Here is a 16,627-nt window from a genome sequence, read left to right as displayed (position 1 = left end):
AAAACATGATTTTTAAAAAACATTTTAGGTAACTTATCTTTGACTGGTTCACATAAAATATGTGCTAGCTTTATAATATGACCTTCTCTGAATCATAACAAAGCAAATTTGAACAAAAAGAATTTTATTAAAGATGATCAAACCCCTAGCAAATAATTACACATTGTAATAAGTTAAATACATTACAATAAATGAAAAGGATAAATTATAATAAATAAAAGTGAAAATGATTGACTTAATAGATTACCTGCCCAAGTTTTTTATAGAATTGCCAAGAAGTAATTTCCTTACAATAAAAGTGTTTCCATTTTTTCTTTTATTTTTCTCTATTCTAGAGAGAAATCTCAGCTGTTTACTCATACCATCTCATTAAATTCTGCAAGAAATCTATAAAGTGTATTTGGAATTATAATTGTAAAAAGAAAATTGAGAACACTTTATTTTGTTCTTGGAAAACTTTATTTCAGTTTAAACAACAAAGCAAATGATATTTATGTCATCCAGGAACAGATGAGAGTATGGTCATCCTTTATATCTACATCGTTGGCAAATTCCAAATGAGAGGCATAATCTAGGTAAAAGACATTTATTACTCCAGATTATATTTATCTTCCAATCTGAGATCATAAAATTAGTTAAAAAGATTAGAGATAGATTACACGAAGTCACATCAGAACAGCTGAGAAAGTGATGTCTAATGTTTGGAAAATTACATTCTCTTTCTACTTCATACTCTAAAGAATGATTTTTTTTTTCCATGCTAGAGATTGAACCCAGGGCCTTGCACATGCTAGGCAAGTGCTCTACCTCCGAACCACACATCCAGCCCAAGAAGGAATCCTTAAGGATCAGCAAAAGATGGTTCATACTGTATGTATTAGAAACAATGATATGTACTTTCATCAGTTTCATATGATTATTAGGATTCAAAATATTATTTAAAATCTAGATATAGGTTCAAACAGTCAAGTCAATGACAGAAAATGAAAATCTTAGATTTCTTTAGAGGAAACATAAAAGACATGATTATTTGGATCTTGTTTTAATTTAAAATCAAAAGTATTTTAAAAAAATTTTTGGTAGTTGTAGATGGAGAACATGACTTTATTTTATTTGCTTATTTTTGTATGTGGTGCTGAGGATCAAACCCAGTGCCTCACACATACCAGGCAAGCACTCTGCCACTCAGCCCCAGCCCCAGCCCTAGCCCTAAAAGTCTATTTTTCATGTTTAAAAAAAGACATGGTAGCATTGTTACACACCTGAAAAAGATTACAAGTACAATATCCCCATAACAACAGCAATTGAGAAATCTAATTAGTCTACAGACTTTGTTTCTGATAAAGTGTTTCTTTGAGCTTGCCTTCTGTTAACGATGCATAACTTGCCAGATAATTATGACATTGATTTTCAAGCTCTTCTTTCATTGTATTTTTCCCTTTTCACTAAGATGTATCTAGAGATAATGAAACAATGCGAAACAGCTCTAATGACCTTCAATAATTTTCTTTTACTAAATTAGTTGATCTTATTCCAGTGAAAGCTAATGACAAATTTATCCAATAGCCTTTGATTTCAAAATTACTTAGACTAGTAGAATACAGCATCAAATACAGATTTTTTTATTTTTTTTTTTAATTTTGAGACGGTCTCACTAAATTGCTTAAGGCCTTGCTAAATTGCTGAGGCTGGCCTCAAACTTGTTATTCTCCTGCCTCAGCCTCCCGAGCTGCTGGGATTACAGGAATGTTCCACCACACTGGTATATACAGACATCTTAATAATCTACTTACATCTCAAAACAAGTTATCTTTCTAAACAATTTACAAATGTGAAATATGCAATATTGTTTGAAATAAATATACAATATATTGTTTCTACATTCTCATACAGGCTTAAAAATGAGGTAATAAAAACTTAACTGATTAAAACTTTTACCATTCTGGAAACAGCTTAGGGAAATGACGGTGAAATTTTATTTTCTTAGGTCTTTTTGTGTTTTCTTTGAATACTTCCTTTTTCTATGCTGAAAAATTATGTAAAAAATCCTTGAGCTTTGTTGGATAATCTGTCATCACTCCAGTTGCTCCCAAATCGAAAGCTCTTTTGTACTCTTGTTCTTCATTTAATACCCAAACATACACCTGGAAATCAAAATCACAAGTATGAAAACAAATGTTAAAAAAGAAAATTAAGGAAAGGTAGCAGAATACAACAGTTACTAATAGGGCATTATGTAAAAATGTGGATGTGTAACCGATGTGATTCTGCAGTCTGCATTTGGGGTAAAAATTGGGAGTTCATAACCCACTTCAATCTAATGTATGAAATATGATATGTCAAGAGCTTTGTAGTGTTGTGAACAACCAATAAAAAAAAAATAAAGAAAAAAAAACTCAAAAAAAAGAGAAAATTATTTTTATAACATTTATCTATATAATCTCAACATACTTAGAACCTTTTAAAGTTGCCATTTTAAGAAATCAGTAAACTTATAAAAAATTCCACTTGCTCATTAAACATGCACTGCCCAACCCCTCTGACTTAGCTATTCTCGTCTATACTATATAAAGAGCTATCTAGCTACAGAAACACAAATGCTTTATTACTAACTATAAGGTAGATTTTAATGTCCTCATTTGTGAATCAGCAAGGGAACAGCACCAGAATCTGGGTTCAAATTAAGTCAGTTAAAGGCCCCTACCCTTTACACTTGTGGTAAATTGATAAGCTACACTGTTTTCAAAATGCATTGTTCCCAAAACTTACTTGAATGCCTCGGGCAGTGAGGTGGTCAAATAAAGCTTTCCTCATTAATAAACTAGAAAAGAAAGGCAGAACAGATTTAGGTATTTCTTTCTTTTTTTCTTTTTGTTTTATTTTAGTACTGGGGATTTAACTCAGGCATGCTTTGCCACTGAACTACATCCCTTTTTATCCTTTGAGACTGGGTCTCCATAAGTTGCTTAGGGTCTTGCTTAATTGCTGGAAGTTGTGATCCTTTTGCCTTGGCTTTCAAAATTGCTGGGATCATAGGCCACCATGCTCTGCTGTATTTCTTAGTCCTAACTACTGACTAGAATTAGTCCTCAGTCCTACCTTGGTCAATTTTGAGATTCGTAATTCTTTATTTAATTGAATCCCCAAACTCCAGCAATACAAGCAAAGGTCTTAAGTAATAGTAGCTCCTGAGCATAAATTCAAATCTTAACTGCTGGATCCCCCCCTTAACTGTTGGCTGCTGGCTGGTGGACAATGAGAACCTCCCCCAGTACTGCCACCAGAAGATCCATTCTCATGGAAACCTTAATGGAGAAGAAGCTTGCTCACTTTCCCTGCTGGAGCCATAATGAGAGTGAGAGAGCTAAGAGGTGTGTGTTGTCCACTTGCCAGGTTAAAATAAAGCAGGAAATTCATGTCAAGTTCTTTACTATCATACTTCAGTTACATAATAAACTAGTCTTTTGTTAGTTGTCTTAGAAATCACATATCCATTAGTTATACTATTCAATACCTATGAAAAAGTTTTGTTTTGTTTTGTTTTTTTTAGTTTCAAATAACTAAAAGTACACTTTTAGACTACAAGTCACTTGAACAAGATGTGAACTAATTGTACTGGAAAGTTATATGTATTCTTTCCTTCTTCTTTTTTTTTTTTGTATTGGGGATTGAATGCAGGGGCACTTTACCACTGAACTACATTTCCAGCCATTTCTACTTTTTATTTTGAGACAGAGTCTCATTAAATTTCTGAGACTGGCTTGGAACTTGTGATACTCCTACATCAGCCTCCTAAGTTGATGGGAGTACAGAAGTGCGCCATGGAACCCATCTGAAAGTCATACATATTATTTCTATTCAGTTATATCTATTATAATGATCTTAAGTAAGAAAAACCTGAAATCATGTGCTTTTTTAAAAAATAACTTTATTTATTTGTTTTTATGTGGTGCTGAGGATGGAACACAGTGCTTACACGTGCTAGGCATGCACTCTACTACTGATGCACAACTCTAGTCCCCTGATGTGCTTTTAACACCAATTAAAAGTGCACTGGAGCTGGGGTTGTAGCTCAGCGGTAGAGCGCTCCCCTAGCACGTGTGAGGCCCCGGGTTCCATCCTCAGCACCATATAAAAATAAGTAAATAAAATAAAGGCATTGTGTCCAACTACACGTAAAAAATAAATATTAAAAAAAAATAAAAGCGCGTTCTTGAAAACTAGAAATTAAATCAAGAATAAAGGAAAAAAAAACCTGTGGCACAGAAAAAACATAAAATCAATTTTCCAAAACTTTGAAAGAGAAGCTACATAATAAAAGGTTGTACCAGGCATGGTGCTGCATGCCTGAAATCCCTGCAGGTCAGGAGCTTGAGGCAGGAAGATTGTGAGTTCAAAGCCAGCCTCAGCAGATAAGCAAGACACTTAGCAACTCAGCGAGGCTCTATCTCTAAATAAAATATTAAAAAATGCTGATGGGGGATGGGGGTTTTCAGTGGATAAGCAGCCCTGGGTTCAATCCCCGGTAATAATAAATAAATAAATAAAAGATTGTGATTTAGGACTATTAACATATTTAACATTCAAGGCTCCATTCTAAAGCAAAACATAAAACAATTACATAAGCTTACCTAAAATTAAATTCAATATATTGTAAAAATTAAGGCATTTTTTTTTAAAGTGTGTCTTCACCCTGCAGAAAGGACCTCTCTGTTGCTGAGTCTTGGTACAAATGTTTCTAAAAAATGTGCCAGTAGGCAATGTATATTTTTACATATTGTTTTGCACACTTCTTTTCACCATGTTTTTATTTGTGAACTAGTGGAATCAGTGAATAAATAGAAGGCTATTTACCACAACTCTGCTACTAATTAGCTACATGACCCCAAGTAAATCATTTCACCGGGTGAATGGAGGCTCAGTTTCCCCACGAAGGTGGATGACATTAACTCTCAAAATTCCTCCTGAGGTTTTGTGTCTAGTAAGTAATTAAGCTACTTCTAAATAATTCACATACATCCACTTGCTTAGGAGGTGCTCACCAAGTCCTTGTTGCAAATTCCATGTAGGAAGCTTGCACTAAATTTTAAATGTGATATTTATTAAACACAGAGCAATAACCTGCATATCAAGAAACTAAAATTCTTACATATCGGAAAGCCAGATGAGAAACTTTTGACTTCTGGACATGGTGTGTGGTTCTTTTAGCCTGAGGAAAGATAAAGTTTGAATTACAAATTAGAAATACAGGAATAAGCCAAGTTCAAAAATGAAAAGAAAAAAAAAAAGACCATGCATGTCTTACTATGTTCTTAAAAAGAATATTTGTGAAAAGGACAATAATAATAAAAAGCCCAGTCAGTTCTGTTTCCACAGGCCTCAAGCTAACTTCTTGCTATCACTATTCGAAGGTAAAAATAAAAATTATATTTCAGAGACCTAGTGCCCTGGATTTATCATGATCCTCTCTTTTAGACAACCTCTTTCTCCTCCTTGGCTATAATTTCGTATGTAGTAGATTTAAACACACAACTAAATTGTGCTATGAATTAAAAAGATATTTGGGGTAAAAATGAGCGTATAATGTACATTTTTTCTTTCCTTTTCAATATTTGAGGACTTGGATCTGTCCTTTTAAAATTATCTTTTCTACTAAAAGGCTCTACCTGACTTTTTAGCCCCATGCTGAGTTCCTTCCTCCCATCTCTTTGAGGCTTGAGCCAAATAACTAACTACCTGTGTCATTACTTGGGCTGGTGTCCAAAGGAAATCTCTGTCACTCCTCTCGCTTACCAAGATTTCTCAGAGGCTTTCTAAGTTTATCAGCACAAAGTCATTTTCATTCTTCCCAGATCTTCATTTCCTGTTTTCTTTCTGACACCCCTCCTGACTACACTCTTAATTCTGAGAGTCCACAACTATTAAATTCTTCTTTTAACTTTCTGAGTTCAATTTTTATTAGAAGCTCTCTGAATAAAGTACAAGTTCTTATTTTCTCTAACTCTGAGATGGAAACTCCTGGTTGAAATTTCAGGAATTCAAGGATCCTAATTACCTCATTAAATACAATTATTAGATTATGTAAATATCCATTGTTCTCCTTCAAACATTGAAACACACACAAATAATATTCTACCTGTTTTAATCCATAATCACTTTTTAGAGAAAAGACTAATGCTATAGTGTTTGTGCTTCTTATGTTTGTATTTCAACAATAATTTTTCCAAAAGAAACACATATAGATTATCTAAAGAGTATAACATTCAGCTCCAGGCAGGAGAAAAGCTATACATGATTAGTAATCACTTTAGTGTGTGTGTGTGTGTGTGTGTGTGTGTGTGTGTGTGTGTGTGTGTTGCTTGGAATAGAACCCAGAGCCTCTCACAGGCTTAGAAAGTACTCTAAAATAAATAAATAAATAAACAAAATAAAAAGAAAGTACTCTAGCACTGAGCTAAACCTCTAATCCCAGGAATCATTCTACTATAGAAAATGAAAATTGTTTCTTAAGAAGCGTTTTCTGCCGGGTATGTTGGTGCACTTCTGTAATCCCAGAAGGGATTAATCAGGAGGCTGAGACCAGAGGATAGCGAGTTCAAAGCCACTCTCAGCAATGGTGAGGCTTTAAGCAACTCAGTGAGAATTTGTCTCTAAGTAAAATACAAAATAGGGATGGGGATGTGGCTCAGTGGTTGAGTGCCCCTGAATTCAATCCCGGGTACCCTCCCCCGCAAAAAAGAAGTGTTTTCTATTGTTTTGTCTGAGAAATAGCTACACGGACTTTTAATAAATATAATTGAGGACAGATATAATAAACATCCTCATCACTAAGAAACTCAGCTGGAAAACAGGCAAGAAACAGAAGTTAAGCCAGTTACAGTGGTACACACCTGTAATCCTAGCAACTCGGGAGGCTGAGGCAGGAAGATCGCAAGTTCAAGACTGGTCTCAGCAATTTAGTGAGGCCCTAAGCAATTTAGTGAGACCCTGTCTCAAAATAAAAAATTTTAAAAGGGCTGGGGATGTAGCTTAGTGGTAAAGTACCCTTGGGTTCAATCCCTAGTAAGAAAAAAAAGAAAGGCAGGAAGGTATAGAAGGAAAGGTAAACATAAGAGTATTGAACTAATTGTTAATCTTACCTATATTTTCTAATGACTGCTGCACTAATGTTTATTTATTTTATTTTAAAAATTTTTAAAAATATATACCTTTATTTTATTTATGTATCTGCAGTGCTGAGAACCAAACCCAGTGCCTCACACATGCCAGGCAAGTGCACTACTGATGAGCCACACCTCCAGCCCACTAATGTTTATTTTTATTTTTTAAAGTTATTTTGGGTAGAAAAATGTTTTTATGCAGGTAAAATCACATTTAAATTATCTCCCCAGAATCTCCAAATTCCTTTGTCATGGCTTAGTTATTCTTATGAAATCTATAGCTAGAAATCACATTCTATGGATAAGAATGTGATCAAGAAATCATATATAACATTATATATATCACTACGTATCCATAAAGAAGAATGGAATTATGGCATTTGCTGGTAAATGGATGGAAATGGAGAACATTGTGCTAAGTGAAATAAGCCAGTCTCAGAAAAATCAAGAGCTGAATGTTTTCCTCTCAAATGTGGAAGCTAGAACAAAATATATCTCCCTATAAAGATATAGGGATGACCAGCAGAGTGAAGAAGGAGCCTGAGAGGGAGAAAGGAGGGACAGGATGGGGCTGGGGTTGTGGCTCAGTGGTAGAGCTCTTGCCTAGCATGTATGAGGCACTGGGTTTGATCCCTGGTACCACATAAAAATAAACAAATAAAATAAGGGTATTGTGTTCATCTACAATTAAATATATATATATATAATATAAAGAAAAAAGATACAGGAAAAAGGAATTAATTTTTTAAGACCATGCTATGTGCATATATAAATATACCACAGGGAATTTCACCTTTATATATAAGTAGAAAGAATAAATTAAAAATACATAAAGATGGGACTAGGGTTGTAGCTCAGTGGTAGAGCACCTACCTAGCTTGTGTGAGGAATGGGTTTGGAGCACCTACCTAGCTTGTGTGAGGAATGGGTTTGGTCCTCAGCACCACATCCAAATAAATAAATAAAGAGATGAATGAAAGGAAGACTTTTAGAGAAGAGGAAAGAGACTGAGAGAAGTAAGAAGGGGAAAGAAAAGGCAGGGAAAGTGAACTGAAATTGAATTCCATGCATGTATGATTTTGTCGGGATGAACTTAACTACTATGTATAACTATAATGCCGTAATTAAAAAGAAGAAATCACATTCTAAGTATGTAGCATTGTGAGATGAAGAGTTCTTTAATAATAACAACAAATACAATTTAACAACTATTGAGTGCTGTTGATTATTTCCGAGGCAACAGTAAACATTTTAAACATTTTCATCTTTTAAATTTGTGAATGGAAAGCAAGACTCTGTAATTAATAGAGAAATTATGTAAACACATAAGTATCTCATGCAAACTAAATTAACCTTTTCTTTCTCTTATTTCCAAAGTTTTATTTTTTCCTCTTCACCTTTTTGGTGATGGTAGTAGTGGCTTTTCTTCATAAATGTATTATTCCTGCTGGTATTTTTGGAGTTTAATGGAGTTTTAGCTGTATATTACTATCAATGAAGAAGAATAGAATAAAGGAAGTTAAAGGGCAATTGTTATTTGATGTCAGAATAAAATAATTATTAAGCTTCTGTACTTAAGCTCATTTCTTTTTGTCTGACTTCTGAGTACACAGGCATGGGAAGTTGTAACCTGAGATTAGTCCAGATAAAGTATAATCCTTTATTATTTAATTTGGAAAATGTGTCTTAAAATTATCTCAAAAAGCATTATTAATATGTCAGGGAGGGCTGGGGATGTGGCTCAAGTGGTAGCGCGCTCGCCTGGCATGCGTGTGGCCCGGATTCGATCCTCAGCACCACATATAAACAAAGATGTTGTGTCCGCCGAAAACTAAAAAATAAATATTAAAAAAAATTCTCTCTCTCTGACAGGGAACAGAACATGGAAATAACTACAGAAATCTGGTGTGTGTGTGTGTGTGTGTGTGTGTGTATGTGATGACGAGGATCAAAAATCCAGGGCCTCATGCATGTTATCAAGTACTCTACCATAGAAATACTCCCCAACCCCAGCAAAACCTATTATTTAACAATGATATTTATCCTAGACTGTTTTCTGTTGCTATAACAAAATACCCAAGGTTGGAAAATTTATAAAGAAAAGGGATTATTAGGCTCACAGTTTTAGAATTCCAAGAGCTTGACAATGGTATCTGGTTGGCTTCTTGTGAGAGCCTCATGGTAACAGAAAAGCAGTAAAGAATATGCAGAAGAAAGGCAAGTATACAAAAGAAGCAAGAAAAAGCCAAGGGCAAGAACTCATTCCCATAAGAAAGGCTTTAATCCTCTTAGTGACTTAGTGACCTAATCACATTCTTACCATCACTCAGTACAGTTACTTTGGGAACCAAGTCCCAAAATGAATTTATTGGGGACAAATCACAACAAAGAGTGGGTGTAACCCAGTGGTGGAGTGTATGGTTGGCATGTGCAAGGCCCTGGATTCAATTCCTAGCACCAAACAAACAAAAGCAATACTGACATTAAGCCTTTATATTTTGGCAGGGGATCGTTAACAGGAATTGAACTCAGGGGCACTCGACCACTGAGCTACTTCCCCAACCTTGTTTTGAATTTATTTAGTGCCTCGTTTTGCTGAGGCTGTCTTTGAACTCGAAATCCTCCTGCCTTAGCCTCCCAAGCCCTTGGTATTACAGGCTTGCACCACTGCACCCAGCAAGACTTTATCTTAATCCTTCTAGAATTGATAATTGATGAAAAAAGGATAAGCACTTACTTCAGTATGATAGAAGGCATTGGGATTTCAAAAAATTGTTCTCGAATGGGCACAAAAGGTAAGAGGCCAGTGAAGAAAAGGCCAAGAATAAGCAGAACACGTTGTAGACTGAAGAGTATAGGAATATCTGAATTCTAAAAGACAAACAATATTATACATTACTTTACAGTAATTGCTCAAATAAAGAGGATTATTTCATAAGTCTCAAAATTTACCAAGACTATATCTTGACATCTATTGCAAGCAGTCACCAAATTGTAAATATTCATTTACAGATACACCAAATGGCTAGTCTGAAACAAAAGAGTATAAATTTCAATGTGTAAATTTTTGCATTTGCCTTTAAATATCTACTGGTTTATTTTTATAATTTTTGTACCTGTATGTGTCAGTTGACTATGACGAATAAAAACCCATTTTTTAAACCTTTATTTTGTTCATTTTTATGTGATGCTGAGATTGAACCCAGTGCCTCACTCATGCTTGGCAAGCACTCTACCACCTAGTCACAGCCCCAGCCTAAAAACCCAATTTGGATAGGAAAAAAAAAATAGTAAAGATCTACCTTGGAGTCCTATTGTATAATTAATGTTAGTAAAGTTTCTCTACTCCCTATATTTTTCTTTGTTTTTACAACACCACTGTCTCTGTTGGCCAGAGTATTCACAACTAGAAACTAAACATGCCAAAATCTAATAGAACAAAATAAAAAGATGTATGAAATAGTAATCTAACTCCCATTTAATATACCTGTTGAGACAGGAGAAAGTATACAGAGATTATATCAATTTGTATACATCATATTTTAGCTGTGTTATGGATCAAACCTAAAAGTATAAATAGGATTTTGTAAGTTAGGCCAAGAATCTAATCATTATTTTAAGTTTCAATTGAAAAATGTGTTCAGCATTCCAAAACTTTTTGAAACTGCAGAATATGTGTATGTGTGCCTGTATATTTCACTTTGGTAAAATATACACAACATAAAATTTAGCATCTTTACCATTTGTAGCTCTTCTACTGAGCTACAACTCCAGCCCTATAATATTTTTAAATCATGCAAAAAGAATTGATTTTAAATAATTAAAGTAAATGACCTATTTCTTTAATTAACAAAAAATAAGGAAGTTTGAGGATTTATTTTGCCTGTGTTCATATGATACTTTGTAACATTTTTTACTTATTTATATACACGTGTTTCAGCTGTAACACAGTATACAAGACCCTGAAAAACTTAGAGTTCTGCAAATTCATACATTAAGGATTAGTGAGGTTAGGGGAAAAATAGGGTTGGGGCTGGTGCTCAAAACTTATGCAACTTTGGAACCAGAGCACTAAAAGAAGTACTGGGTACTTCTAGAGAGCTATGCAAGGCTGCTTGTGGGGGTGGGAGAAGAGTGGTAGGCTGGCAAATGTTTAACAACAATCATATCCTATATCATTTTTTTTTTTTTGGATACTGGGGATTAAGCCCAAATACTTAACCACCGAGCAACATCCTCAGCCCTTTTTATTTCTATTTATTTTTTTGGTGGGCTGCTGGGGATTGAACTCAGGGACACTCAATCACTGAGCCACATGCCCAGCTCTATTTTTTTGTATTTTATTAGAGACAGGGTCTCATTGAGTTGCTTAGCACCTTGCTGTTGCTGAGGCTGGCCTTGAACCTTCAATCCTCCTGTATTGCTAGGATTACAGGTATGTGCCACCAAGCCCAGCTTGTAAAATTCTTATAAATCATACTTTACAAACTGTAAAAGACATATCACTTATTATACAGAATGTTGTTAACATGAATGACAAATATTATTGAAACATTTTTATTGTGATGTTTGAATATTATGCTGAAAGAGTTTGGGAGTTTTCAATATAATAGAAAGCCAGAGGCTTGGGGTCGGTGGGGGATGTGAATCAAGGGCAAAATTCTGTGATTATGGACCAACAGTGATCTTTTTATTGTGAATTATTTACAGACTTACAGGAAGTTGCAAAAAATAGTACATTTCTGTTAATTAGACTACAGACTTTATTCAATTTTCAACATTTTTTCTTTTCTTCTCTATTTTTAAAATGTATTCATTTGTATGTGTGTGTGTGTGTGTGTGTGTGTGTGTGTGTGAGAGAGAGAGAGAGAGAGAGAGAGAGAGAGAGAGATAGTAATTTCTATGCAATTTTAACCCATATATAGATTTTTGTAAGCACCATCACAGGCAAGATATAGAACTGTTTCATGACCACACAAGAATCCCCTTGTGCCATCTCTTTATTGGTACCCACTCTCTACCCCATCCCCTAATTTTTTCTCTATATCTACAATTTTGAGAATGTTATATAAATAAAATCATATAGCATTTTGAGATTTTTTTAACTAAGCATAATGTCCTTGAGGACCATCCAAGTTGTTGCATGTATCAATAGTTCATTCAGCAACTTTCATTGCTGAATAGTACCCTACTATATGGATGTCCCAGAATTTGTTCAGCTATTTATGTACTGAAGGGCATTTGAGGTTTTCCCAGGATTTTGCTTAAATGAATAAGGCTATTGTAAACATTCATGTACAGGTTTTTGTGTGCATAAGTTTACATTTTTCTAGGATAAATGCATAACATGAAATTACTGGTTCATATGGTAATGGATGTTTAGTTATTAAAAAAAAATACTACTCAAGTACTGAAGAGAGTGACTATACTATTTTACAGGCCCCAATAGAACCTATGAGAAGTCCAGTTTTTCTTCATCTTTTTTAGCATTAATATCATCATTATTTTTAATACCTTGATTTTATTTATTTATTTTTATGTGGTGCTGAGGATAGAACCCAGGGCCTCACATGCACTAGGTGAGTGCTCTACCTCTGAGCCACAACTCCCAGCCCCTTATCATTGTTTTTTATTTGAAAAGTTTTATGATGGTGTAAAAAGGTTGGCAGGCAGAGTAATATACGAAAATACCATTAGACAAGAATTAGTTATGGAAAAGTCTTACTTCTAACTTCTTAGGCATTTGAAATCACTCAGCCAAGTAAGTGCTCTAAGGTACACAAGCTACCTCAGGATCTCACAGAACCTACTGTCCATAAACAGAAATTATTTGCTTCAATGAGAGTCTCAGCTGTATTTTTAATTGTAATGGTGGTGACTGGTTATTTTGCCTTTTTTTTTTCTTTTCTTTTTTTTTTTTAGGAATGACCATCCCAAAAGTTCTTTGTATTTGAGAATTGCTACTTGTCTCATAAGAGTCCTTCTCCTCTTCCCCTGCCACCCGCTTCTTCTTCTTCTCCTCCTCTCTGTCCCTTCCTCCTCTTGTAGTGGTAGGGATCGAACCCAGGGCAAAGTGCATGCTCTATCACTGAGCTACACCCCCAGTCCTTTCTATTTTTATTTGTTTATTTATTTAAATTTTGAGACAGGGTCTCTTGAAGTTGCCCAGGTTGGCCTTGAACTTACCATCCTCCTCCCTCAGCCTTTCAAGTTGCTGGGATTATGCAACCACCATGCCCAGGTCAAATTAGTTTTTATAGACATATTTCCTTCAACCAGAAAATTTTCAATAAGTGGATATCCTTGATTTTTATACTACCTGATAATCATGACCTTGGCTTAATTTAACTAAGTCTATTTGAAGGGTAAGGCAAAAAGAAGTTGGAGGATTAAACACTTTAATTCAAAATTACACAAAATAATTACTAAAAAAATTACAAGATGGGAGTCATATTTTGTCTTATAATGCACATAATAAAATGTGATCAACAATTACTATCAGTATGTGAGAATAATTCTATGAACCAGTCTAATTAATTACATTGAACTTAAATTGCAAGGTCCAAATCTATTATCTCTGTTAGTAAACTTCTGGCTAGTTGCCTCCATTCAGTACCATCTGTCTTTCTCTGCAGGCTATGAAAAAAGATAGTTTTTAAAAATTATTAATGTAGGGCTGGGGATTTAGCTCAATGATAGAGTGCTTGCCTAGCATGAGAAAGGCACTGGGTTCGATCCTCAGCATAGCATAAAAAAATAAAGAAATAAAATAGAGGCATTCTTGTCCATCTACAACACATATATATTATATATATAATATTATATATATATATATAATAATGAATATTTATAGACATATAACAACATCAAAGATAGATCATTTTGTACCATTTTGAAACTTACCTCTTTGTAGCACTTTTCTACAATTTCATAACTGGCATTACCCCATACTGTTAAGTGTTCTCGCTTATACTGCTTCACCAATTCTGAAACCTATATGTGAAAATTCAAAATTTTATGCATGTGCCTATTTGTAAATTCACTTGTATAATTTTTACTTTAAAAATGGATTGCAAATAATGGATGTACAAAATTTTGAAAAAACTAAATTTCAGATTATTTAAAAAAACACAAAATTGTTTACACTTTACCATTATATAATTTACTTAACAGAATACAACTATTTATTAGTATTACATTAAACATGTTGAGCCAGAAGGTAATTGTATAAATACAGAATAATTGGCTCATAGGAGTTTACTTTTATTCATGACTGAAAGGTGCCAGCTCACTCTGAAAATAGACTCCCCTGCAGTAAAATGACCTCTATCAAGATGTTATTTAAAACAATGCTGATCCATGGAGTATCACGTTTCCTTGAACACTACCAATCTAAGCAGTCAGCTATTCTGACCTTATTTAGTTTGTGAAATTGGATGCAACACACCAAGAGGAAGCAATGACTCCAGTACCTTCTTAATCAGCACATTGTTGTTGACTTTGATATCGATGTTAATGGGGGTATTAGGAAAGGCATCAAAAACTTCCTTCAGTAATGGAATTCGGTTATCTTTTCCTTCACACTGGCACGCTGAGAAAACAAGATTTGTAAATGTATTTTTAAAAGGAAATTTACTTTTTTAAAAACAGTTATAGTATGTGTTCATATGAGGACATTTACAAATTGAAGCAAACCATTAAGAAAAAAAGAATATCATTTAAAACCTAATAGCTTAGATATAACCATGATGACCACTTGGTATACTTTCTTTCTCTACTTTTTTCCTATGCAAAATTTAATATGATTATAATATAGTGTGCCTACAAGAATTTAACCTGATTCTTTATGCAAAAATATTTTCATGTCAATACCTTATGTTTATAATTATGATTTATTTTTCTTAAACTTTACATTTTAAGAATTCTGTAGGTTCACATGCAGTTTTAAGATTGATCTACTTTCATCCAGATTTATTTGTGATAACTTCTTGCAAAACCATAGTACCATATCAAACCAGGATACTGACAATGATATAATCCATTGATCTGATCTGATTTTATTGTGATTTTATATGGTTTCAAAATACTTCACTGAAGAACTACACAAAAATTTGATTATTTTAATTTAACCATTCCCCTATTAATTGAGACTGAGATTTTTTTGCTAAGAAATCATCATTGAATTTTTCAGAGATTAAGAATAATGTTTGGTCAGGCACAGGGCACACGCCTGTAATTCCAGCGGCATGGAAGGTAGAGGCAGGAGGAGTGCAAATTCAAAGCCAGACTCAGCAACTTAGTAAGGCCCTAAGTTACTTTTTTTTTTGTACCAAGGATTGAACTCAGGGGCACCCGACCACTGAGCCACATGCCCAGCCCTATTTATTTTTTGTATTTTATTTAGAGACAGGGTCTCACTGAGTTGCTTAGCACCTTGCTTTCCCTGAGGCTGCCTTTGAACTTGCAGTCCTCCTGCCTCAGCCTCCCGAGCTGCTGGGATTACAGGTGTATGCCACCACACCTGGATCCTAAGTAAATTTTGAGACACTGTCTTAAAATAAAAAATAAAAATAAAATGGACTTAGGATATGGTTAAGTGGTTAAGTGCCCTTGGATTCAATCCCTGCTCAAAGAAAGAAAATTCAAAGAAAATTTGAAAAAAATTCACAGAAAGAAAGAAAAAATAATGTTCAAGCAAGGTAAATACATAGTAATTCAGGGATGTGCTAAAGAATTCTTATCAGTACAATTATTCAAAGAGAATTAAAAGTAAACAGGGGCTAGAGTTGTGGCTCAGTGGTAGTTTACTTGCCTAGCATGTGTGAGGCACTGGGTTCGATTCTCAGCACCATATATAAATAAATGAATAAAATAAAGGTCTATCAATATCTAAAAAAATTTTTTAAAGTAATAAAAAATTAGAAGGGAATTTTTTTTACTCTTTTTCCTAGTCCTTTTGCTTCTAATTATTTATATAACACACTGTATATACCATAAAACCATTGTAAAAATTTTTCCTTTCTAGTTCCAATAATGTGAAGAACTAAATGGTAAAAAATCCTTAATCTCATCCTTATTATTATAAATTAAGAGAAAGACACATATCAAAAAAGTAAATCTATGTCAAAAAAATAAATTATTTATAATAAGGGCTCATATGAAAAGTAGCATATAAATAAAAAAAAGAGAAGAAATACTCAATTATTGCACTCCTTGTAATTCAGATGGAACTCAAGTGTCATTTTGATGGGACTGTTGATCATTTTGGTTCTGCCTATCTGGCCTGAGTGAATTTATGAACTGTCTGAGACCCTTCATGCACATAACAGTATGGACACTGGAAAAGGATTCCTGAAACTCTCAACTGAATGGATTATGTATGTGCTGCCAAGGGTCTATATCTATGTGAAAAAGGTGTCTCGGAGAACAAAGACAACACAGATGAATGAAGAATCAAGAAATGGAGA

General features: G+C 34.1%; 1 protein-coding gene across 3 annotated transcripts in view; it reads right to left on the bottom strand.

Moving 5' to 3' along the window:
- Nucleotides 1–436: 436 nt before the first annotated feature.
- Nucleotides 437–16,627, bottom strand: part of Gdpd1 (glycerophosphodiester phosphodiesterase domain containing 1) — a 47,745-nt gene continuing 31,554 nt past the window's right edge. The window contains exons 5-10 of one of the 3 annotated variants that reach the window (XM_005321562.5): nt 14,633–14,751; nt 14,064–14,153; nt 9,898–10,031; nt 5,150–5,209; nt 2,770–2,821; nt 437–2,144 (exon numbers count right to left, since the gene is read on the bottom strand). In XM_005321562.5, the coding sequence (XP_005321619.1) occupies nt 2,022–2,144; nt 2,770–2,821; nt 5,150–5,209; nt 9,898–10,031; nt 14,064–14,153; nt 14,633–14,751 (578 nt within the window). In that variant the 3' untranslated portion in view covers nt 437–2,021. The remainder of the gene's footprint in view (nt 2,145–2,769; nt 2,822–5,149; nt 5,210–9,897; nt 10,032–14,063; nt 14,154–14,632; nt 14,752–16,627) is intronic. The other 2 variants (XM_040269063.2, XM_040269064.2) reach the window with 2 other exon arrangements.

Source organism: Ictidomys tridecemlineatus, chromosome 3 (assembly GCF_052094955.1).
Source record: "Ictidomys tridecemlineatus isolate mIctTri1 chromosome 3, mIctTri1.hap1, whole genome shotgun sequence".
NCBI lineage: Eukaryota > Metazoa > Chordata > Mammalia > Rodentia > Sciuridae > Ictidomys > Ictidomys tridecemlineatus.
The sequence above is the reverse complement of the archived record's forward strand: the minus strand, read 5'-3'. Positions and strand labels throughout refer to the sequence as shown.